At 38.6% G+C, this 24932-nt stretch overlaps 1 protein-coding gene across 1 annotated transcript in view; it reads right to left on the bottom strand.

The window, feature by feature from the left end:
* The window catches only part of SLC27A6 (solute carrier family 27 member 6), a 72827-nt gene that overhangs the window by 26378 nt on the left and 21517 nt on the right, over nucleotides 1-24932 (bottom strand). Inside the window, exon 5 of the mRNA XM_043912193.1 lies at nucleotides 3181-3375. Within this exon, the coding sequence (XP_043768128.1) occupies nucleotides 3181-3375 (195 nt within the window). The remainder of the gene's footprint in view (nucleotides 1-3180; nucleotides 3376-24932) is intronic.

Consider the following 24932-nt stretch of genomic DNA (forward strand, 5'->3'; position numbering starts at 1 on the left):
AATGGAACCAGTACAATCCACTGAGAAAACTAACCGTAGCACTCTACTACAAAGCCACAGTCATCAAGACAGTATGGTACTGGCACAAAGACAGAAATATAGATCAATGGAACAGAATAGAAAGCCCAGAGATAAATCCACGGACCTATGGACACCTTATCTTTGACAAAGGAGGCAAGGATATACAATGGAAAAAAGACAACCTCTTTAACAAGTGGTGCTGGGATAACTGGTCAACCACTTGTAAAAGAATGAAACTAGAACACTTTCTAACACCATACACAAAAATAAACTCAAAATGGATTAAAGATCTAAATGTAAGACCAGAAACTATAAAACTCCTAGAGGAGAACATAGGCAAAACACTCTCAGACATAAATCACAGCAAGATCCTCTATGACCCATCTCCCAGAATATTGGAAATAAAAGCAAAACTAAACAAATGGGACCTAATTAAACTTAAAAGCTTTTGCACTACAAAGGAAACTATAAGTAAGGTGAAAAGACAGCCCTCAGATTGGGAGAAAATAATAGCAAATGAAGAAACAGACAAAGGATTAATCTCAAAAATATACAAGCAACTCCTGCAGCTCAATTCCAGAAAAATAAATGACCCAATCAAAAAATGGGCCAAAGAACTAAACAGACATTTCTCCAAAGAAGACATACAGATGGCTAACAAACACATGAAAAGATGCTCAACATCACTCATTATTAGAGAAATGCAAATCAAAACCACAATGAGGTACCATTACACGCCAGTCAGGATGGCTGCTATCCAAAAGTCTACAAGCAATAAATGCTGGAGAGGGTGTGGAGAAAAGGGAACCCTCTTACACTCTTGGTGGGAATGCAAACTAGTACAGCCACTATGGAGAACAGTGTGGAGATTTCTTAAAAAACTGGAAATAGAACTGCCATATGACCCAGCAATCCCACTTCTGGGCATACACACTGAGGAAACCAGATCTGAAAGAGACATGTGCACCCCAATGTTCATCGCAGCACTGTTTATAATAGCCAGGACATGGAAGCAACCTAGATGCCCATCAGCAGATGAATGGATAAGGAAGCTGTGGTACATATACACCATGGAATATTACTCAGCCGTTAAAAAGAATTCATTTGAACCAGTCCTAATGAGATGGATGAAACTGGAGCCCATTATACAGAGTAAAGTAAGTCAGAAAGATAAAGAACATTACAGCATACTAACACATATATATGGAATTTAGAAAGATGGTAACAATAACCCTATATGCAAAACAGAAAAAGAGACACAGAAATACAGAACAGACTTTTGAACTCTGTGGGAGAATGTGAGGGTGGGATATTTCAAAAGAACAGCATGTATACTATCTATGGTGAAACAGATCACCAGCCCAGGTGGGATGCATGAGACAAGTGCTCCGGCCTGGTGCACTGGGAAGACCCAGAGGAATCGGGTGGAGAGGGAGGTGGGAGGGGGGATCGGGATGGGGAATACGTGTAAATCTATGGCTGATTCATATCAATGTATGACAAAAAAAATAAAAAAATAAAAAAAAGAATTCAGTACTTGATAATATCAGCACTTATTATTCCACCAATTATTTTGTTCACAATTCACATGAATTTCTTAAATGTCAACAAGATCTTCACAATCCCAAAGAACATAATTATAAAAATGGTTTGTACCTTCTTTAAGTTTCAGATATCAGAGCAATTAATACCAGCTTTGAATCTATTTCTTTACTTTTAAAAATTACACTTTTATCTCTTTTGATACTCACTAAATGCTTCTTTTCTACTTCCTTAAATTATTCTCTTTATCATTTCCTTCCTTTTATATTCTTTGAGTTTGTTTTAGCTGTTTTTAAAAATTAATTTATGGAAATGGATATTTAGCTCACTAATTTTCAGTTATTCTTCTCTGAGTACACAAGTTTTGCAATGTAACATTTTCATTATCATTCTGCTTAAATTATTTTCTATTTTTATTTTTCTATTATAATTTTTTCTTTGACTCATAGATATTTAGAGATGCTTCATTTTCAAATATTTAGAAAAAGATTTAGCTGTTATTTTAAACATTTCTATCTTAATTAAGCTGTTATCAGAGAACATAATCCATATATATTTGATCCTATGAAATTTGCTGGAGTTCACTAAGTGGTCCTATAATCTTTGTGAATGTTTTGTAAATGCTTAAAAATAATGGATATTCAGCAGTTTTTAAATGCAGTGTCATTTGAAAAGACCCTGATGCTGGGAAAGATTGAGGGCAGGAGAAGAAGGGGACAACAGAGGATAAGATGGTTGGATGGCATCACCGACTCAATGGACATGGGTTTGGGTGGACTCTGGGAGTTGGTGATGGACAGGGAGGCCTGGCATGCTGCAGTTCATGGGATTGCAAAGAGTCAGACACGACTGAGTGACTGAACTGAACTGAAATGCAGTGTCCTATATATGTTCATCAGTGCAAGTAGTTTCTTTATTGTATTATTTAATACATTATATCATTGAAAAAAAATTTTGCATATTCTATCAAAGAGATAAAATATTCTACTGTGATTCTGGATTTGCTTATTTCAAATTTTCATTTTTATTCTTTAAAAATATTATTCTTGAATATAAAGTCTATTTGATAATTATTTTCTCCAAGCAAGTTGAAGGTATCTGTCCACTATATTTTGTCTTCCATGGTTGCTGTTGAGAAATCAGCTGTATTTTACTCCTAAGAAGGTAATTTCTTGGCTACTTTTAAAATGTTAGTAATATCTTGGCATAGTTTTTAAGGAAACTATATATTAGAAGCCTACATATAATTTTTGAGTGGTATAAAAATGAGTGACAGTAGAAATTGTGGAGGGAAAACACAGAAAATGAAAAGAATCAAATTAATATATATCAGGACTTATGCTTGCTGTTTATACATTTTATCATTAAATTTGAAAGCTGAACAAAAGAACTAACTATCATTATCCCCATATTACAGAGGGAAAAGATGGGAGATAGGCAAGGTTTTCATAATTTTTGGCACCATGGTTTACCTAAAGGCAACTATGATATTTATAGGAGTTCTTAACATTTTTTTTTAAAAAGTGATAATATTTACTATAAGTTACAGTATAAAGTCTAGACGAGAGACTAGCAGATCTTAATATATCTCTTTTTTAAAGAAAATATTGTACTTACTTTGTGGATGAAACTCGCTCTCCCGATTGCTCCAATTTTCCCAGTGTGATTCATGAAGCTAATGTTTCCTTCAGTAGCTCCATAAAACTCACAGATCTTAATATTTCCAAATCTGTCTAAGAATTCTCTCCATACATCACTGCGTGCTCCATTTCCAACTGCCACACGCACCCGATGATCCTTTTCTCCTTCCCTCTGTTAGAAGAAAATATTTTCCTCTTAATTTATTAATTCCAATTCCCAATTCTTTCTTTCATTGCTATTACTTAAATGGCAACCATCCAGAAGTAAGTTGGATATGGAAAAGAGTAAAAAAATTCATGTAAGTCCGTGGCATAACTGTGTCCCATAGCTAATGAGCTAACACTGGCCCAGAGTAATACAGCTTTTATGTTCCTATATTTGGGAAAATCTCTTCCTAAATTTGAGATGCTGAAGTCTTATTTTCCCTGACATATATTTTCTTCCTTACCAGAATGGAGGTTTCTCAAAAATTTAAAAACAGAATTACCATGTGATCCAATATAATGCACCCCATGAAGATGGGGAAAAAATGGAAACAGTGATAGACTTTATTTTCTTGGGCTTCAAAATCACTGCAAACAGTGACTGCAGCCATGAAATTAAAAGATGCTTGCTCCTTGGAAGGAAAGCTATGACAAACCTGGACAGCATTTTAAAAAGCAGAGACAAAGACACTTTGCTGACAAAGGTCTATATAGTCAAAGCTATGGTTTTTCCAGTAATCATGTATGGATGTGAGAGGTGGAACATAAAGAAGGCTGAGCATCAAAGAATTGATACTTTCGAAATGTGGTGCTGAAGAAGACTCCTGAGAGTCCCTTGGACAGCAAGGAGATCAAACCAGTAAATCCTAAAGGAAATCAACTCCAAATATTCATTGGAAAGACTGATGCTGAAGCTGAAGCTCCAATACTTTGGCCACCTGATAAGAAGAGCCAACTCATTAGAAAAGACACTGATGCTGGGAAAGGTTGAAGGCAAGAGGACAAGGGGGCGACACAGGATGAGATGGTTGGATGGCATCACTGACTCAATGGACACAATTCGAGGAGAGAGCGAAGGACAAGAAAGCCCCAGTCCACAGGGTCGCAAAGAGTCAGACATGAATGAGCTACTCAACAGCAATAACAAATATTCACTGTGGCATTATTTACAAAAGCCAAGACATGGAAGATCCTAATACCCATCAACAGATGGATGAAGAAAATGTGATATAGATACACATGAATATTATTCCATCATAAAGAATGAAATCTTACCAACATAGATGGACTTTGAGAGCATTATGCTAAGTGAAGTAAGTCAGACAAAGAAAGATAAATACTGTATGATCTCACATATATGTGGCATCTGAAAAACAAACAAACAAACAGCAGCAAAAACAAAGCCCTAAATAGAAAACATATTGGTGGTTGCCAGGGGCAGGATAAGGACTGGTCAAAAATGGGTGAAGGGGGTCAAAATGTACAAATCTCTAGTCATAAAATAAGCAAGTCCTGAGGATGCACAACACAGCGTAGTGACTATAATTAACAATACTGAATTGCATATTTGGAAGTTGCTAAGAGAATAGAAAGTGAAGTTGCTCAGTCGTGTCCGACTCTTTGTGATCCCGTGGACTGCAGCCTACCAGGTTCCTCCGTCCATGGGATTTTCCAAGCAAGAATACTGGAGTGGGTTGCCATTTCCTTCTCCAGGAGATCTTCCCGACCCAGGGATTGAACCCGGAGTGCCCACATTGTAGGCAGACGCTTTACGGTCTGAGCCACCAGAGTTGACTCTTAAACAACCAGGGATTAAGGACAAGGACCTGCCATGCAGAAGAAAATCCAAACATAACTTCTAACTGGTCCTTAGTATCATCAGTTCCACATTCCCAGATTCAACAACAGCAGATCATGTAATACTATGATATTTACCACTGAAAAAAATCTGCGATAAGTGGACCTTTGTAGTTCAAATCCATGCTATTCAAGGGTCACTGTAAATCTTAAAGTTCTTATCACAAGGAAAAGAAAATTTGAAACTATGTATGGTCTTGAATGTTAATTAGACTTACATTGGTGATCAATTTGCAATACATACAATATACTGAATCATTATATTGCATACCTAAAACTAATATGTTTATGTTAATTATACCTCAATTAAAAAGTTATAGTAAGGATATATCAGCTTAGTCATGGTAAAACCATGATTCCCTCTGATGTACCATCATCCTTACAAAAGTAATATAAAATAACAAGAAATAATAATGTCAGCAATAATAATAAGATAGAGAACACAATGTCCCTGACACAATTAAAAATGGCCCAATGAACATTCTTTATCCCAGTTCCTTCTTCTCAATCTTAAAGGAGATTTTAATCTATTAACTTTAAAGAACACAGAGAATGGGAAAGGTAATTTCTCAACCTGAAAAGTGAAGAGATAAGAAGCATGTGACTAAGCAGAGTGGATAATTTTGAACTCTAAGCCTGCATTTGGGAACACAATACACACTCCAGAGTGTGTCAACAAAGAATCAAAACAAACAAAAAAACCTGAGGAAGGCAGAAATCTTGGTTGCAAATTTGTTTAGGAAGCAGCTGCACTCCTAGACATCCTAATACAGACAATGTATCTGGGAGTCTGCCCTCTGCACATTGGTCAAATACTTGAGACTTACTCTCTGGAGAAGCCCAACCAGATACCATTTCAGGTGTAGGAATCTATTGAAAACAGTAGATTCAATGCAAGCCTGAATATTAAGGGGTGAGATCTCAGAGCCAAACTGATCTGCAGAGGCAGAAAGCAGAATATTATTTACATCTGGTAGGACAATGACTGATTTTTGATGATATCTAGGGGAATATATTCAAGAAGAAAATGAATAAAATTGATTAAAAATACTTGAAGTGTTATTAAATCATGTTCAGAAATTTCAGCTATAATGGAAAGTTTTGAGATGAATTAGTAACAGGCATTTAGAAAACAAAACTTTAGAAGTCAATTAGTATCAGAAATAAAAAGCATAAAATTATTATTATATTTTAATTACATTGTGTGTTAGCTATGAATAAACTATATATGACTTTTTAAAATGAAAACAACTAATCATCAACATATTTTAAAACATATTTAAAACAAAATATTTTAAAACATTAATATAATTAGATTGGTGCCACAGAGGGAGAAGAAACATATGTGTGTGTGAGTGACTATGTGAGTAGGAAGGGCAGAAGATGATAGCTAAAACTGAAAAATCAAGAAATAGTAACATACATGTTTTATTAAGAAATACAGAAGTAGGGGCTTCCCTGGTGGCTCAGTGGTAAAGAATCCTCCTGCCAATGGAGGGAACCTGGGCTAGATCCCTGATTCAGGAGGATCCCACGTGCCGCAGGGCAGCTGAGCCCCTGGGCCACGGTTATTGAGCCTGTGCTCTAGGGCCTGGGAGTCGCAACTACTGAGCCCACGTGCTGCAACTACTGAACCCCAGGTGCCTGAGAGCCCATGTTCCGCAAGAGAAGCCGCTGAGATGAGAAGCCCATCTACCACAACTAGAGAGCATCCCCTGCTTGCCACAGCTAGAGAAAAGCCTGTGCAGCGATGGAGACCCAGCACAGCCAAAAATAAATAAACAAATAAAATTATTAAAAAAAAAAAAAGAAATATGGAAGTAAATAATAACCAAATTATCTTAAAATAATTAAATATATTTACCTCTAGAGATCAAGTATTGACAGCATTGGGTACCATTTTCTCTTGAGAGTACTATCTGATTTTTTAAAAAAAATTGTAAAAGTACTAGTTTAATAAAATAAAAATCAAATTAAAAATATAAAATAAGAGCCAAGGGCTATGGATACATCAGAATCTGACTTGCTGATTTCCTTAGGCCTTTAAACTCTTACGGTAAATATTCCACTGATAGAGAAACAAAACAAAATGAATAAACAAACAAAATCGTCACTCAATCACAGTAGCTTCTTCCAAGACAGAGGATCCTTCTCTACCACTAAATACAACGAGGAGCAATTCTGTCCCGGTTCCTCCAACCGTGGGCATGTCCAATACTGCCCACCTGGCATGGAACCAGCTCAAGGATTTTTCACTGCCGTCTTCATATATAAAATAGTAGTCCTGCAAATCTTAGGATTTATTCTGCTTTAACAGAGAACGATCTTTCGTACGGCATGACTCCTGGATGCTTTTCAGGTAAGAGACGAGTTTTAGCAAGTATCATCAATTATAAAATGAACAGGCACACTCTGGAAAACCAGTAAGAAGGTTGTTTGCAAACCCAATTACATAGATTTTAACCTGTGTGGTCTATAGCTATATAAGCTTACTATTAATAAATAAGAATATTCATTCAGAGTCATTCAATGATATAGAAAATAAAATCACCAAAACTAGGATAAGACTTTTGTCTAGAAATATTAAATTCATGTATTTAACTCTTCAGATATGTATTTATTTAAAGTGTTTAAATATTTATTCTATTTTTCTTTCCTTTAAAAGAAAATCCAGAAGATCATGCTTTGAGGGGTATGAAGAAAGGTCAACAGATTCATTATTTAGTGTTGTGGGAAAAAAGAGAATGAATATTTCTTCTGTTGTTGGTATGCATATACGCCTAAGAGTAAAATACAAATGACATAATTAATATAAGGTATATAAATTACAGTTATTTTACAGTTTATTGAGATATAATCTAAAGTTTCGATGACATTCAGATTTTTGTTTATCTGATGAAAATCATGAGCATGGAAATATACAAATGAAAATAATATGATTCTCTTATTTATAATAATGATATAAAAATATATGAAGCTCTGGAGCAAGACCAAACTATATAATTATATTTGACATACACTCACACAAAATCACATATATACACCTATATGGAGAGGTGAGGGGAGAAGAGAAACAAAAGCTTTTAAAAGACTAGTTTACACAGGAGTGGAAACTTTATTTGAAAGATATATAATACCCAGGGAGATGTTATCATAAATGCCATCAAGATGTTATCAAGTGTTACCTGGGGCTAATTCCAGCCTACTTCCTCTTTTAGTCAATAAAGTTTTATTAGGACAGAATCATACCCATTTATTTGAATTGTCTACTCTGCTTTTGCTATACAGATGCAGAACTAAGTAGTTGTGCCAGACAGCATAATCCACAGATCCTAAAATAATTACTAATCCAGTGCTTTATGGAAAAAGCTTATTGACCTCTGCCCTAAATTATACATAAAGTGAGAAAACCAACAATTTAATATTAACACATAGCAAACACCACCTGGTAAACTGGACAACACACTGGTGCTACAAATTAGTTCATTAAGTTTTTCCATCCAGATTCATTTTGTGTTTTCTTCCTAAAAGAAGGGCTTTATCTTATCGGAAATAAAGGGGAGTTGGTTTTATTGTAAAGCAGGTGAAGAGTTTCTTATGTATACAAGCACATTGGTTGGTGGGCAAAAGGTTGTTCAGATGAGCCTTAAAAAAAATCCTACCCACCTAGTGATGTTGGGAAGCTCTCTTGGTGACCCTGCAAGATGACTAGAAACCAAGGGAAGGTATCAAGCAGAGCCTGAGGTAATAACAACAGTAAGCTGTCACCACTGGCATGATGGCCTGAGAGTTTTGCAGCAGATAGCAGCTGAGGTCCAGATAAAAGATGCTAAGAGGAGGAACCCACTATATGGTCAGAGAAATGATAAAGGAGGGTCAGCAAAAAGACAAATGTGTGGAAGAAAAAATTATCAAGATTGGTAAAGGGAGACTTCAAGCATACTCTGGCATATATGAAAATTGAGAGTCCCTTGGACTGTAAGGAGATCAAATCAGTCAATCCTAAAGGAAATCAGCCGTGAATATTCATTGGAAGGACTGATGCTGAAGCTTAAGCTCCAATACTTTGGCCACCTGATGCTAAGAACTGACTTATTGGAAAAGACCCTGATGCTGGGAAAGGTTGAAGGCAGGAGGAGAAGGGGATGACAGAGGATAAGATGGTTGGATGGCATCACCAACTCGATGGACATGAGTTTGAGCAAGCTCTGGGAGTTGGTGGTGGATAGGGAAGCCTGGTGTGCTGCAGTCTATAGGGTCGCAAAGAGTCGGACACAACTGAGTGACTGAACTGAACTGATATGGAAATTGAGAGCAGGGTCTGAGGTTGTGAATTACACCTAATTTCTTGTGTGTCCTTTTTGAAGGTGATTTGTGAAATCAGTGGTAAATCATCTAAAATGCAACCAAATCTTTGTAATGCATGCGTGCCAAGTCGCTTCAGTTGTGTCTTGACTCTTTGTTGCAACCCCATGACTATAGCCCACCAGGCTCCTCTGTCCATGGGATTCTCCAGGCAAGAATCCAGGAATGGGCTGCCATGCCCTCCTCCAAGGGATCTTCCTGACCCAGGGATTGAACCCTTGCCCTTTACATCTCCTGCATTGGCAGGCAGGTTCTTTACCACTAGCGTCACCTGGGAAGTCTCAATCTTCCTAGTGCCCATCTATAATTTAAAGAAGTTCCTCTCTGTCTGAAAGTCTCTTAAAGACTTCTTTTAGGAAAAATTCCAATTCCTTTCACTTCTTCCTGAGTTATGAGGTTACTACCTAAATGTCATTGGATATCTAGGCTGTGTTGGGAACAGGATGAGGACAGCATGCTCATATATAAGTACAATTAAATGAACAATGTATAAGCACAAATTGAACAATTTATTCAGTAAGCACAAATTGAGCATACATGAACAAATATAAGCACAATTAAAAGAACAAATGAACATATAGCACCTACATAGGCACATACACAAAAGAAAGACACAGAGTGGCAGAGACCAAGAGACAGATGGAAAGAGGAAAGGCAGAGAGTAAAAGTTAGAGAGAGAGAGAGAGAATTAAAAAAAAAAAAGAAACAGAGGGAAATAGAGCAATACAGAAACATAGACACGGTGACATATGCAGAGGCAGAAAGAGACTCATCTGCATGTGAGAGAAACGCAGAGACACTCAGAGAGTTGAAGACACACACACACACACACACGCGCGCGCGCGCGTGCAGGGATATAAAGTGAGACACACTCACACAGCACAGAGATCCACAACACAAACAGAGTGAGAGGTAGTGACAGAGACGCATGTGCACAGAGGGATGTTTTCTCTCTCACACACACACATGCACACACACACAAAGCCAAAAAAAAAAAAAAGATATAAATGAGACACAGATATCCTGGAAGACAGAGAAAAGCACGTACACAGAGACGCACAGCTGCACACAGAGGCATCAGTGTGGAGGCACACAGAACAAGACACATTCAAATAAAGAGACTTACGATCAGAAACCAAGACAGAGAGAGTCCAAGAAAGAGAGCATAGCAGAAATCTGGACGGTGTGGGACAGGAACAAAAGACAAGCCTGCAGTCATGTCAGAAGAAGCAAGGGAGTGTGTCTGTACCCCGTGACCAGGTTATTATATTATCTCATTTTAATCACCATGACAACTCTATGAAATAAGCATTATCCCCATTTTGCACATTGGGAGAATGAAGTTCAGGTCCAAAGTCAAACATCAAATAAACAGAGATAGAATGTGAACTCATCAAAGCCTATGTGCTCTGTGGGCAGAAAGGGAAGGAAGGAAGGAGGAATGGACAGAAGGAAAGAAAGAAGGGGAGCAGGGAGAAAACCAGCTCAAAACCCCTCAACAGCTCCTGCTCTATTTTCCCAAACCTTTCCACATGATTTTAGTAATAGAAAACAGTTGAAACCTGGGCGTCTGGGCTTCCCTGGTGGCTTAGTGGTAAAGAATCTGCCTGCCAATGCAGGAGACACAAGTTTGATCCCTGATCTGGAAGATCCCACATGCCGTGGAGAAACTATGCCCATGTGCCACCACTATTGAGACTGTGCTCTAGGGCCTGGGAGCCCAAACTGCTGAAGCCTGCAGCAGCCTGTGGTCCGCAGCAAGAGAAGCCACTGCAGTGAGAAGCTCTCTTACCACAATTAAAGACTAGGCCCCGCTCTCCACAACTAGAGAATAGCCCTCGCCTCAACAAAGACCAAGCTCAGCCAAAAATAAATAAACACACAAAACTATTTAGTAATATAAATACACAGAAAAACTGTACAAAAAAGATCTTCATGACCCAGATAATCACAACGGTGTGATCACTCACCTAGAGCCAGACATCCTGGAATGTGAAGTCAAGTGGGTCTTAGAAAGCATCACTATGAACAAAGCTGGTGGATGTGATGGAATTCCAGTTAAGCTATTTCAAATCCTGAAAGATGATGCTGTGAAAGTGCTGCACTCAATATGCCAGCAAATTTGGAAAACTCAGCAGTGGCCACAAGACTGGAAAAGGTCAGTTTTCATTCCAATCCATAAGAAAGGCAGTGCCAAAGAATGCTCAAACTACTGCACAATTGCACTCATCTCCCACTCTAGCAAAGTAATGCCCAAAATTCTCCAAGAAAGGCTTCAGCAATACGTGAACCGTGAACTTCCAGATGTTCAAGCTGGTTTTAGAAAAGGCAGAGGAACCAGAGATCAAATTGCCAATATCCGCTGGATCATCGAAAAAGCAACAGAGTTCCAGAAAAACATCTATTTCAGCTTTATTAAGTACGCCAAAGCCTTTGACTGTGTGGATCACAATAAACTGTGGGAAATTCTGAAAGAGATGGGAATACCAGACCACCTGACCTGCCTCTTGAGAAACCTGTATGCAGGTCAGGAAGCAACAGTTAGAACTGGACATGGAACAACAGACTGGTTCCAAATAGGAAAAGGAGTCCATCTAGGCTTATTTAAGGCTTATTGTCACCCTGCTTATTTAACTTATATGCAGGGTACATCATGAGAAACGCTGGGCTGGATGAAGCACAAGCTGGTATCAAGATTGTCAGGAGAAATACCAATAACCTTGGATATGCAGATGACACCACCCTTATGGCAGAAAGTGAAGAGGAACTAAAAAGCCTCTTGATGAAAGTGAAAGATGAGAGTGAAAAAGTTGGCTTAAAGCTCAACATTCAGAAAACTAAGATCATGGCATATGGTCCCATCACCTCATGGGAAATAGATGGGCAGACAGTGGAAACAGTGTCAGACTTTATTTTGGGGGGCTCCAAAATCACTGCAGATGGTGACTGCAGCCATGAAATTAAAAGACGCTTACTCCTTGGAAGGAAAGTTATGACCAACCTAGACAGCACATTAAAAAGCAGAGACCTTACTTTGCCAACAAAGGTCCATCTGGTCAAGGCTATGGTTTTTCCAGTGGTCATGCATGGATGTGAGAGTTGGACTGTGAAGAAAGCTGAGCACCGAAGAATTGATGCTTTTGAACTATGGTGTTGGAGAAGATTCTTGAGAGTCCCTTGGACTGCAAGGAGATCCAACCAGTCCATCCTAAAGGAGATCAGTCCTGGTTGTTCATTGGAAGGACTGATGCTGATGAAACTCCAGTACTTTGGCCACCTCATGCAAAGAGTTTACTCATTGGAAAAGACCCTGATGCTGGGAGGGATTGGGGGCAGGAGGAGAAGGGGACGACAGAGGATGAGATGACTGGATGGCATCACCGACTCAATGGACATGGGTTTGGGTGAACTCCAGGAGTTGGTGATAGACAGGGAGGCCTGGCATGCTGCGATTCATGGGGTCGCAAAGAGTCCGACACGACTGAGCGACTGAACTGAACTGACCTGAACACTATTTAGTAGTAATGAAAAAAGAAAACTCTAATTTAGCAGTAAGGCCTCAAGTGTTTACACACTGGTGCACACACAGAGTAAACCACTTCGTTGTACACAGAACAGACACATTCTATCCCATTTGAAATTTAAGAGAGAGCTTGCTCAATGGGTCAGAGCTTTCCATGCCGACATTCCAGGGTCACAGTTTCCAGCAGATGGTTTCCCTCTGGCTTTCAGTAGCACGCATCACAACGATGTGCCCATAGCAGTGGAGGAGTCACAGTAATTTGCACCAAGGCTCTTGTTTCTTCAAAATATCCTCTGGGAGCTGTTTTCCAGAAGTGTCTGTTGAGCTTCTGTATTTGAGGGAGTGGCTGAACTGCAGTTACCTCCTACCCAGTCACAGATTTTTTCCTGTGCTGAAATATGCAGGTCTCTAACAATACCTCTTAGAAACAAAGCCTCCTCCTTCCAGACCATGTGCTTAATCCTGTTCAGTGAATCTACAACACAGCCAGGCTGAATAGCCTCTTTATATACCTGTGAAAAGTGAAACTCTGGAGGTTCTGTTTTAATATAGGTAATTTTGTGTATCAACCCTGATTTCTCAGGAAACAAAGACTGTTGATAGATGGAGAAGCAAAAAAAAAAAAAAAAACCAACAACTCACAGTGAAAACAAAGGGGCAAATCTTTTCTGCCTTTTAGCCCTGGATAAGCAGTGACTTAAGGCACAAAACGAAAGTATGGTGTAATTCGTAAATGATCATCAAAAACATACAACGACATGTGTTAGGGATTACGATTCTTCCATCTTTATTCTATTTAACAGAAGACCTCTTTTCTCTGAAACCCACTGTAATCACACATATACAAGTATCACGCCCACACAGCCCTGTAACGAGAAGAATGACTATAACATTCCAACAGTTTGCTTCTTTCATGGACACTCTACTACTACACACTGGAAAAATACAGACAGCAAGCCCAATGGGTGTCATAGAACAGGGACAAAGAAACTTAAGTTCAAACTGGGTATGAAAGAATCCTGTTGACAAGAAAACAGGCACAAAAGAGCAGATTTTATACTGAAGCAGGAAAGGAATGGTGCAGGGGAGAGGCCAGGGGACTTTTCAAAAATGGACCTAAGAGGAATTAAAAGAGGAGTCCCCTATTGCTTAGGAGTCCCATGAGACAGCATAGGCTCAGCTGCCCCTAAAAGTCATGGTCAAGCTGCCTTGGAAAGGTCTGGGTATGGCAAGCCATGATATCAGAGATGACAGTCATCAGTTCAACAAACCAATCTAAGTCATAAATAACAGTAAGAAAAGACCTCTGTGACTGCAAGTGTTGCCACAAAAAGCTGTAACATATTGTTGTTTGGTCCCTAAGTCCTACTGTTTGCAACTCCATGGACTGCAGCATGCCAGGCTTCCCTGTCCTTCACTATCTCCCAGAGTTTGCTTAAACTCATGTCCATTGAGCCGGTAATGCCATCCAACTATCTCATCCTCTGTCACCCCCTTCTCCTCCTGCCCTTGATCTTTCCCAGCATCAGAGTTTTTTCCAATAAATCAGCTCTTTGCATCAAGGGAACTTCAGTTTTAGCATCAGTCCTTCCAATCATACCATGACACCTAGTGGGCTTATTTCCACTTATTTTCTAGAAAATAATAAATAATCAAGATTACCATTTGTAGACTACTCTGCACAGGTGTTCTCTATCCTGGCAGCACTGGGAGAACTGAAAATGGGAGGAAAGCAATGCCTCAGACCAGCGGTGCTGCAAAGTGGCCTTGTAGAGAAAGACCAGCTCCAGGAGTTGACAAGACTCACCTCTAACCCAAATGACTGAGTTCACTCACCTAAAAGGGAGGATTATATTCCCTGGAGACCCAGAAAAAGTTCACCTGAGCCACAACTACCATAAGTCACTAATGAATGTTCTGAAAAATGCAGGATAATTTCTGCTGAGTGCTGAGTGCAGCAATGGCCTCAGGCCCTTTAGGCAAGAATGCCAACTTTGATCTTTCTTAACTCTCCCTGGACTCTGTCCTCCCCAGGAATTCTGACTTTCTCATTGCAATGAGCTTCCCTTTCAGGTCTGGGCGAGGCAAAGACTGTGCCAATCATGAACACTTGTGTGTCCCAGCAACTGGTCTTCTCATATTTGTTACTTTATTTTTAAAAATAATACAACAAATTTTTATTGAGCGCTACGATGTCAGGCACCATTTTGAGTACTGAGGATATAACTACAGATAAAAATGATAAACCTCCTGGTTTCCTGGAACTTATATAATAGGGTGGGGAGATTAACTGACAACAAATAAAAATTATCTATGAAATACATAATGAGGTGATAAGTTTTATGAAGAAAATAAGGCAGTGAAAGAGAACTAGGAGACTGTAGTGAAGAGCCTGACTCCGTTCTTTATGTTTGACTGTGGAGAGCTTTCAAACCACTCCCATCCCCTTTCCTCTTCTGCCCTATATCTGGGCAAACTATTGAGAATGGCCAGGGCTCCTTCCCTTGGCAGCAACAGGAAGTTCAAAGCATATGAGCAACCCTACGTGCACAAGGTCCCTCACCCTAGTCCCAGCCTCTTAGCACAATAAAAGCTGAACTGGTCTCTTTCCTCTGCTATCTCAGGCCAGTTTTTGACCTGCTTGGGCCCCTGTCCTCCTCTCCCCAGAAAGTCTCATTACGTGAGTAATAAATCCATTCACATTCTCTTAGTGCACGTGTGACATCATCTGTCTCAACACTAGAACCCGATTTTGGGTGTGGGGTCCCTGTGAGCTGGGAAGGCGACTGTACCGGACACAAATCTGGGTTGTGGCCAGAGAAGCCCTCTCTGAGGAGGAGGAGGAGGGGATCTGAATAGCCAGGCAGTGAGACATGCAAATATCTGGGGGAGCATTCAAGGGGGGGAACTGAGAGTTCTGGTGCATTGAAGAAAAACCTAGGAAGCCACTGAGGCTGGGGTGGATGAAACGGTGTGTATCGGGGTGGGGGTGGGGGGATCCTAGCAGGGCAAGCAGGTCCCACAGAGCTCTATGGCCCCATGCTAAGGGGATCTGGATTTTCCTCCAGGTAAACTATCAGAGGGATTTGAGTAGTGAAGTAACATAATCTGATTTACACTTTGACAGAATCATTCCAACTGCTCCGTAAGAATCAAAGTCAGAAGGGCAAAGTGGAGTTCAGAAGACGCCCTTTCTGGGATTTGGGGGCAGAAGTTGTGCCAATGCAGATGAGAGCAGCAGGGCAGTAAGACGAGGTTTGAGTCTGGATCTATTTAAACGTTGAAACTGCAGGAGGTGCCCATGGAGGTGTGAGAAAAAGGGAAGCTGCAAGGAAGATTAATGACAGGGCTGCAAAGACACGCTTGAGAGTTAAGTTGTAGATGGTATTTGCAGCTGGGAACACGTCCAGAGAGAGAGAAGGGGAAGGCGTGACTGAGCGTTCTGGACATGCTAACATTTAGAGGTCAGGAAGACTGAGGAAGACCCCAGCAGTAGAGCCAATTTAAAGCTATAAACTGGCATGCCTGTTTATATCTATCAGGGGCTGATAGATGCCATTGCGAACCTGTCAGGCTGGAGACTAGAACAACTTTGGCACATTTGTTACAATAACAAATACATCTCGTGAGGCCTCTTGGGAGAAGGCTGTCTTCTCTTCCAGGAGACCCCATCATTACGGCCCATCTGTCTCCATTTGTATTTCAATATCTGTCTCATTAATACTTATGTCAGCTTTGGATGTAATTGCTATTATATTCATCCTATAGATGAAAAAACTGGTGTGGGGGCTGCTCAGAGAAGCTGAACAATTCGTCCATGATCACAGAGCTTATAAGACAGGGAAGACAGGCTTTAATGTGAAGCTCCCCAACTCTGAGGTGCAAAGAAATTAAATGATTTGCCTGATGCCACATGATGAATTAATGGAAAAGACGGACTTAGAACTCTCTTTTTTATTTAAATTCATTGTCTTTCTTTCATTGGGAATAAAATCATCTGCTAGAAAATTCAAGCTGCTAATACTTTGCTAAAGAATCTTGTAATTTTTGGTAAGCCTTACTGGAAAGGCAGAGATCCACCATTTCTGACCTTGACTTCATATGCCCATAGCATGGACATTAGAAACAGACTATTAAAGGAAGAGGCAATGTGGAAAATAGCAAATAAATAGTAAAATAAATAATCTTGAATATAAATTTTAAAATGTTAAATCAATATGGAAGGTAGGAAAACCTGACTAATACACCATGTTTACAGTAATAGCAGGAGTATATATAGGTATATATAGTACATATAGAGTATAAACAGGTATAATATTTTCAGGGTTTCTGATTTTGTATTTTTATATCTAATGTTTTTGTGTGACAAGTGCAATATAAACCTGTTAACATTTTAACATTAGTAAAGCTTTATTTTAAAATAATCATGATCTAAATTGATTTTTACAATCAATGTTGCATGGTTTTTATTAGTTAAAGGCCAAATGTTTTTTTTTTTTTTTCCAGTGGGTTTTGTCATACATTGATATGAATCAGCCATGGATTTACATGTATTCCCAATCCCGATCCCCCCTCCCACCTCCCTCTCCACCCGATTCCTCTGGGTCTTCCCAGTGCACCAGGCCGGAGCACTTGTCTCATGCATCCCACCTGGGCTGGTGATCTGTTTCACCATAGATAGTATACATGCTGTTCTTTTGAAATATCCCACCCTCACATTCTCCCACAAAGTTCAAAAGTCTGTTCTGTATTTCTGTGTCTCTTTTTCTGTTTTGCATATAGGGTTATCGTTATCACCTTTCTAAATTCCATATATATGTGTTAGTATACTGTATTGGTCTTTATCTTTCTGGCTTACTTCACTCTGTATAATGGGCTCCAGCTTCATCCATCTCATTAGGACTGGTTCAAATGAATTCTTTTTAATGGCTGAGTAATATTCCATGGTGTATATGTACCACAGCTTCCTTATCCATTCGTCTGCTGATGGGCATCTAGGTTGCTTCCATGTCCTGGCTATTATAAACAGTGCTGCGGTGAACATTGGGGTGCACGTGTCTCTTTCAGATCTGGTTTCCTCAGTGTGTATGCCCAGAAGTGGTATTGCTGGGTCATATGGCAGTTCTATTTCCAGTTTTTTAAGAAATCTCCACACTGTTTTCCATAGCGGCTGTACTAGTTTGCATTCCCACCAACAGTGTAAGAGGGTTCCCTTTTCTCCACACCCTCTCCAGCATTTATTGCTTGTAGATTTTTGGATAGCAGCCATCCTGACTGGCGTGTAATGGTACCTCATTGTGGTTTTGATTTGCATTTCTCTAATAATGAGTGATGTTGAGCATCTTTTCATGTGAGGCCACCATCACCCTAATTCCAAAACCAGACAAAGATGTCACAAAAAAAGAAAACTACAGGCCAATATCACTGATGAACATAGATGCAAAAATCCTTAACAAAATTCTAGCAAACAGAATCCAACAACATATTAAAAAAATCATACACCATGACCAAGTGGGCTTTATCCCAGGAATGCAAGGATTCTTTAATATCCGCAAATCAATCAATGTAATACACCACATTAACAAATTGAAAGATAAAAACCATGTGATTATCTCAATAGATGCAGAGAAAGCCTTTGACAAAATTCAACACTCATTTATGATTAAAACTCTCCAAAAAGCAGGAATAGAAGGAACATTCCTCAACATAATAAAAGCTATATATGACAAACCCACAGCAAGCATCACCCTCAATGGTGAAAAATTGAAGGCATTTCCCCTGAAATCAGGAACAAGACAAGGGTGCCCACTCTCACCACTACTATTCAACATAGTGTTGGAAGTTCTGGCCACAGCAATCAGAGCAGAAAAAGAAGTAAAAGGAATCCAGATAGGAAAAGAAGAAGTAAAACTCTCACTGTTTGCAGATGACATGATCCTCTATATAGAAAACCCTAAAGACTCTACCAGAAAATTACTAGAGCTAATCAATGAATATAGTAAAGTTGCAGGATATAAAATTAACACACAGAAATCCCTTGCATTCCTATATACTAACAATGAAAAAACAGAAAGAGAAATTAAGGAAACAATACCATTCACCATTGCAACAAAAAGAATAAAATACTTAGGAGTATATCTACCTAAAGAAACAAAGGACCTATACATAGAAAACTATAAAACACTGATGAAAGAAATCAAAGAGGAGGCCAAATGTTTTTTAACACTAAAACATCAATCTTATAATGACATTCATGGAAAACATTACCACATTCTGCTTAAAAATAATATCCTTCCATTTGTGTTTGGCTTATCACTTCACGTTTTTTCACATATATCTCATAACTGGATGATTAGAATCAATGGCCAAATTAGGAGAGGTAGGTACTGTTATCTATTTTTTATTGGGTTAGCCATAAAGTTCATTCAGGTTTTTCCATAAGATGTTACAGAAAAACATGAATTAACTTTTGACTACACTAAAGCCTTTGACTGTGTGGATCACAACAAACTGTGGGAAAGTCTTAAAGAGATGGGGATACCAGGCAACCTACTTGCCTCCTGCAAAACCTGTATGCAGATCAAGAGGCAACAGTTAGAAACTGGACATGGAATAACAGACTAATCGCAAATTGGGAAAGGAGTAAGTCAAGGCTGTATATTGACTTCCCCCTCATTTAACTTATATGCAAAGTACATCATGTAATGGTGGGTTGGATGAAGCACAAGCTGGAATCAAGATTGCTGGGAGAAATATCAATAACCTCAGATATGTAGATGATAACCACCCTTATGGCAGAAAGCAAAGAGGAATTAAAGAAATCCTTGATGAAGGTGAAAGAGGAGAGTGAAAAAACTGGCTTAAAACTCAACATTCAAAAAACAAAAATCATGGCATCTGGTCCTATCACTTCATGGCAAATAGGTGGGGAAACAATGGAAAGAGTGACAGACTTTACTTCCTTGGGTTCCAAAATCACTGCAGATGGTGACTGAAGCCATAAAATTAAAAGACACTTGCTCCTTGGAAAAAAAGCTGTGACAAACCTAGACAGCATATTAAAATGCAGAGATATTACTTTGCCAACAAAGGTCTGTTGGCAAAAGTCAAAGCTGTGGTTTTTCCAAGTAGTCGTGTATGGATGTGGACCATAAGGAAGGCTGAGCACTGAAAAATTGATGCCTTGAACTGTGGTGCTGAAGAAGTCGCTTAGGAGTCCCTTGGACAGCAAGGAGATCAAAACAGTCAGTCCCAAAGGATATCAACCCTGAATATTCATTGGAAGGACTGATGCTGAAGCTGAAGCTCCAATACTTTGGCCACCTGGTGCGAAGAGCTGACTCATTGGAAAAAACCCTGATGCTGGGAAAGGTTGAAGGCAGGAAGAGAAGGGGACGAAAGAGGACAAGATGGTTGGATGGCATCACTGACTCAATGGACATGAGTCTGAGAAAACTCAGGGAGATTGTGAAGGACAGGGAAGCCTGGTGTGCTGTAGTCCATGAGGTTGCAAAGAGTCAGACATTACTGAGAAACTGAACAACAACAATAAATATAAAGACAGGCCCTGTGGCTCCAAGAGAAGAGAGCAGTAGAGAGTCATACAATAAGAGCTTGAACTGAGCCTGTGTCTTTTGATTCCACAGCTAACACACTACCTGATGGCTTTCCATATAAAGCAAATTTGTGGGGAAATCTAGTAAAAAAGGATATATGTATTCTAGTGGAAATGACAGCAGGAGGTATAAGCAGATAGAAAAAGATATGCATGCTTTACATGTACCACTACCCATGAACTATGAATCACTAAGTATTAAAAATGCATTTATAAAAAGCCTTTAATATATACACAGTTCTAAAACTTTCCAAAACATTAATTCCCTTTTAATTCTACCAACATTTAGGTTGCTAATAGCTATTTTTAAGATATTAGTCCCTTGTATTTCTATACTTGTAGTTTCTCAGCAGAAAAGAAAGTTCTGGTTCCTTGCAAACTTTTCTAAAGCTTTCATATTTATTATGAGAATAGTAAACACATCTCTAATTTATTAAAGAAAAACTGGGTTTTAAAAGAGAGCTGATTTTCTCAACCATGTAAAAATATGCTTCAAATATCTGAGGAAAAGAAAAAATTTAAAAAGTCCTAAATATTTTTAAACAACTAGGTCTTGGAGATAAAATCAATTATTCTGAGTGCTGTCAAGAAGACAACGGCAATGAAACTAAATCAGAACATCTTGATAACAACTAAAACAACTAAAGTTACTACATGTGATAATAAAAGTTTCCAAAGCTTAATGCTTTGAGAAACTATATCTTTCACAAGAGGTGAAATGGGGAAAACCTAATGGTAAAACACTTGAAGTTATACAGAGACTAAGAAAATGAAAACATGATAAAAGAACAAATGCTTTTAAAATATTCATTTTTCAATTAGAAAAGAATAAATGGTAATGCCCTGAATCAGGGACAAGGTAATGCCAATGAAAGCCTGTAACTGTCTTCAGACTGATTAAAAACATAACTGGTAAAACAAACATACAAGTTGAAGAGATTTAGGTTAAGTCAGCATCATTTAGTTACTGAGTGATAAAGAATCTACCCACTATGCCTGAGAGGGGGGTTCGAACCCTGGGTTGGGAAGATCCCGTGGAGAAGAAAATGACAACCCACCTATATATTCTTGCCTGGAGAACACTTTGGGCAGAGAAGCCTGATGTGTAACAGTCCATAGCGTGGCAAAAGAGTTGGAAAGGACTTAGGGACTAAACAACAAGAATTGGAATTTTATTCTCTAGTACTATTGAATTGTCTTTATCCTTACATCTTATCTAAATATGACAAAGTCAAAGTGTTCTACTCTTTGTGACACTATGAACTGTAGCATCCAGGCTTCTCTGTCCATGGAAGGAAACCTCAAAAATCTTGAAAGAAATGATGGATTCTCTTTGGAGAAAGTAAAGCAGGTTCCCTTTCATAACGAAGTCTTAAAAAATCTCACATCATCAATGTCAAAATTTTCATTTTGTTACCTTCAAAAAAACACAGCAAACACCTAAGGGTCCACTGTAGGACTGTCTAAACATTACTAATGAAAGTTTAGTATAATCCATATGGAATTGAATGAAGACTATTTAATATTTAATGAAAAAGTCAATAAATATTTATCAAATATTCAGGTGTTTAAAAATGTCTCTCTTCATGATGACAGTTGAGCATAAACTATTTTGTCAAAGTTCTAATATTGTCAAAGTTTAATATTTGACATTAATATTCACTATAATATTCAGAATCATAGTATATTTCCTAGTTCCCAATAAATTTCTTAAATTAAAAAAAAATAATATAAAGGAAACAGGACATAATTAATAGAAAACATATATACAAATGTACATATACTAAAGAATATAAGCTATGCTTTGAGAATGTCAAAATGTAGGTGTTTCACATTGAGAGCAATAGACAAACTATATACTGTAAATGATAAACTATAATGTTAACTTGAAAAAGAGGCATCTTACATATGATCATAACATAGGGCTTTGTTAATTAGGCCCCATTCCCTGTACATTTTGGGCTCCAGACTCCTGAATTCAATTGCCTATTTTACTACTTAAACTGGATGTCTAACATGCCAAACTTAACGTGTCCAAAAGACATTTAATTTTCACTTCTCGAATCTCAGTTTTCCTTATCTCAACAAATAGTTCACAATTTGCCTAGTTTGAACTGCAATCCTGGGACAGATTCTTCCTTGATTCTATCCATTTCTTTACTCTTCACTCCCTATTCCTGAACTAAGAGGAATCTTATTATCTTGTTATCTTTCCTTCAAAATGGATTCCTGAATTGGTATATTTTCCAGTTTACCATCTTTTTGCAAATACTCTGAAGGGTACAAAATCCAAATTTGACCTCCAGGGTCTACTGAGCCTCATAAGATCTGGTCCATGGATGGCCCAGCCACAGTTTCCATCCCATTAAACACTCAGTAGTGTGTCCTCTGTGGGCTGTGTTGTTTTCAGTTTATTCCATCATGACTGCAGTCCCCTAGCTTTGCCATGGTGGTATCCCACCCACACCATCATGATGATTCCTCAGCTCACAGGTTACCATGTCAGTGAAGCCTTCCCTGAGTGCTCAATCTAATCAGCAATGCCTCACTCCTACCACTCATTGGTCTCCATCACCTCAAAAGGTTTCGTTTCTTCATAATATTAATCATTATCTGTGATCACTTTTGTAATACTGGAGTGGGTTGCCATTTCCTCCTCCAAGGGATCTTCCTGACCCAGGGACTGAACCTGAGTGTCTCTGGTGTCTCTTGTATTGGCAGGCAGATTCTTTATACTGTGCCACCTGAGAAGCCCTAATATTAAGCAAATATAGAGCTAGATCTAATGATAAAATGTATGATGGCCTTCAGTAATGTAGAACATATGTAAGATTGGAAGATGGGGAAAGAGCTGCTTTTCTAGTCTCAGAGGAAGAGGATAATTCCCCTAACACTCCATGACCAAGAGGAGCGAGTACCTCAGCTATTTTTTTAGATTTTCTTTAAGGACAGTGCTGCTGCCAGCAGTCTGAGGCACATCCAAATGTTTATGCCAAAGGAAATTTTGTAACTGAAGTTTTCAAAAATAAAAATGATGGGTTTGAGTCAGGGGGTGGATAAGCGCTTCCAGCTAGGGATAGCCAACTCTAGGAGGTTTCTATACAACCACATACAAACACTCAACTCAGACTGTGGCTTCTGCCTTCAGGTAAATGTCCAGAATATATTACTTACCCTGCGATTGACAACAACTCTAGATATAGAGAATACGTGGCTTTGCTTTCTTTTAAATATGCCTATTAAATATCTGTGGGGCTTAAAACCACGTCTCAGGAGACATGCAATTTACTTTCTCTGAGGGTGTGTGGACTGTGCCACTTACTAACTCTATGGCCCTACTTGAACCCACTGCTACGCTGGCTGCACACACTCACTGCCACTTCCTTTCAGGGGAAGTTCATTGAAAGGAATGAACATTGGACAGCCAGAGAACAAGATCCCCTTGAAGGGATAAGATGTCATAACAAAATGACTTTCTTCTGTTCCCAATCTTTAATGCCAAGAACTGTTTATACTCTTTCTGTGAGAAATCAACAAAGAAGATTAGGTAATACAATGTATCTCTGTTCAAAAAAAGATCATTCTATTTTCCTTTCGGCAAATATGTTTATTTCCCTCTCTCCTCATCAACTTGTCTTTAGGTAAGTGCTTAGAGATTATTTCACAAACACGAGTCTTTCCTCAAAGAACTAAAGAATTAAAGAATTAAGAACTAAAGAATTAAAATACTTAATTAACTAAAAGCAAACAGGAGTTCTGCTTTCAATTCAGTTCTCTCAAATTTTCTGCAGCTACAGTATTTTCCCCAAATCAGTGCAGTACAAGTTTAGGGAAGAGAAAAGAATATTTCACCTCACTTAAAAACATCAAAGGAAAATGCCTTGAAAAAAGGCTTATAGCAAATACAACAAACTGTTAATTCCTTTATTATATGAAACGGGAGCTCAAGTGAATAAGATAAAACATGTGCCAAAGAGATAAATAAGTAAAAGAGGTATTTTAAAAGGGAAATACAGTTAAAAAAAACTACCCCATCTTGCCAGTAATCTTAACAAAGAAATTAAAAATATGTTAGCTTCTAGTTTATAAAAGTAGAAATAAAATTAGAACTCTTTTCCTCATTTTTTTTTAAAGAAACAACATTCTTTGTTCAAACAATATTACTACGAAGTCCAAGCAAGTTGGGTTTCAGCCATGATATCTGAAAGAGTGAGCTAGGGAGACTGGTCTTTTCTCCCTGTTCTCTATCCTACAGGGACTTTTGAAGAAACTTACAAAGCATAACGTATTTTAAGCGCTATCCACGTAAATAAAATGTAAGCGTTACTAACAACAACATGACAAAGACAACTAGCATCTAGTTTTCCGTGAAGGACACTGGAAG

Source organism: Cervus elaphus, chromosome 9, assembly GCF_910594005.1.
Source record: "Cervus elaphus chromosome 9, mCerEla1.1, whole genome shotgun sequence".
Lineage (NCBI taxonomy): Eukaryota > Metazoa > Chordata > Mammalia > Artiodactyla > Cervidae > Cervus > Cervus elaphus.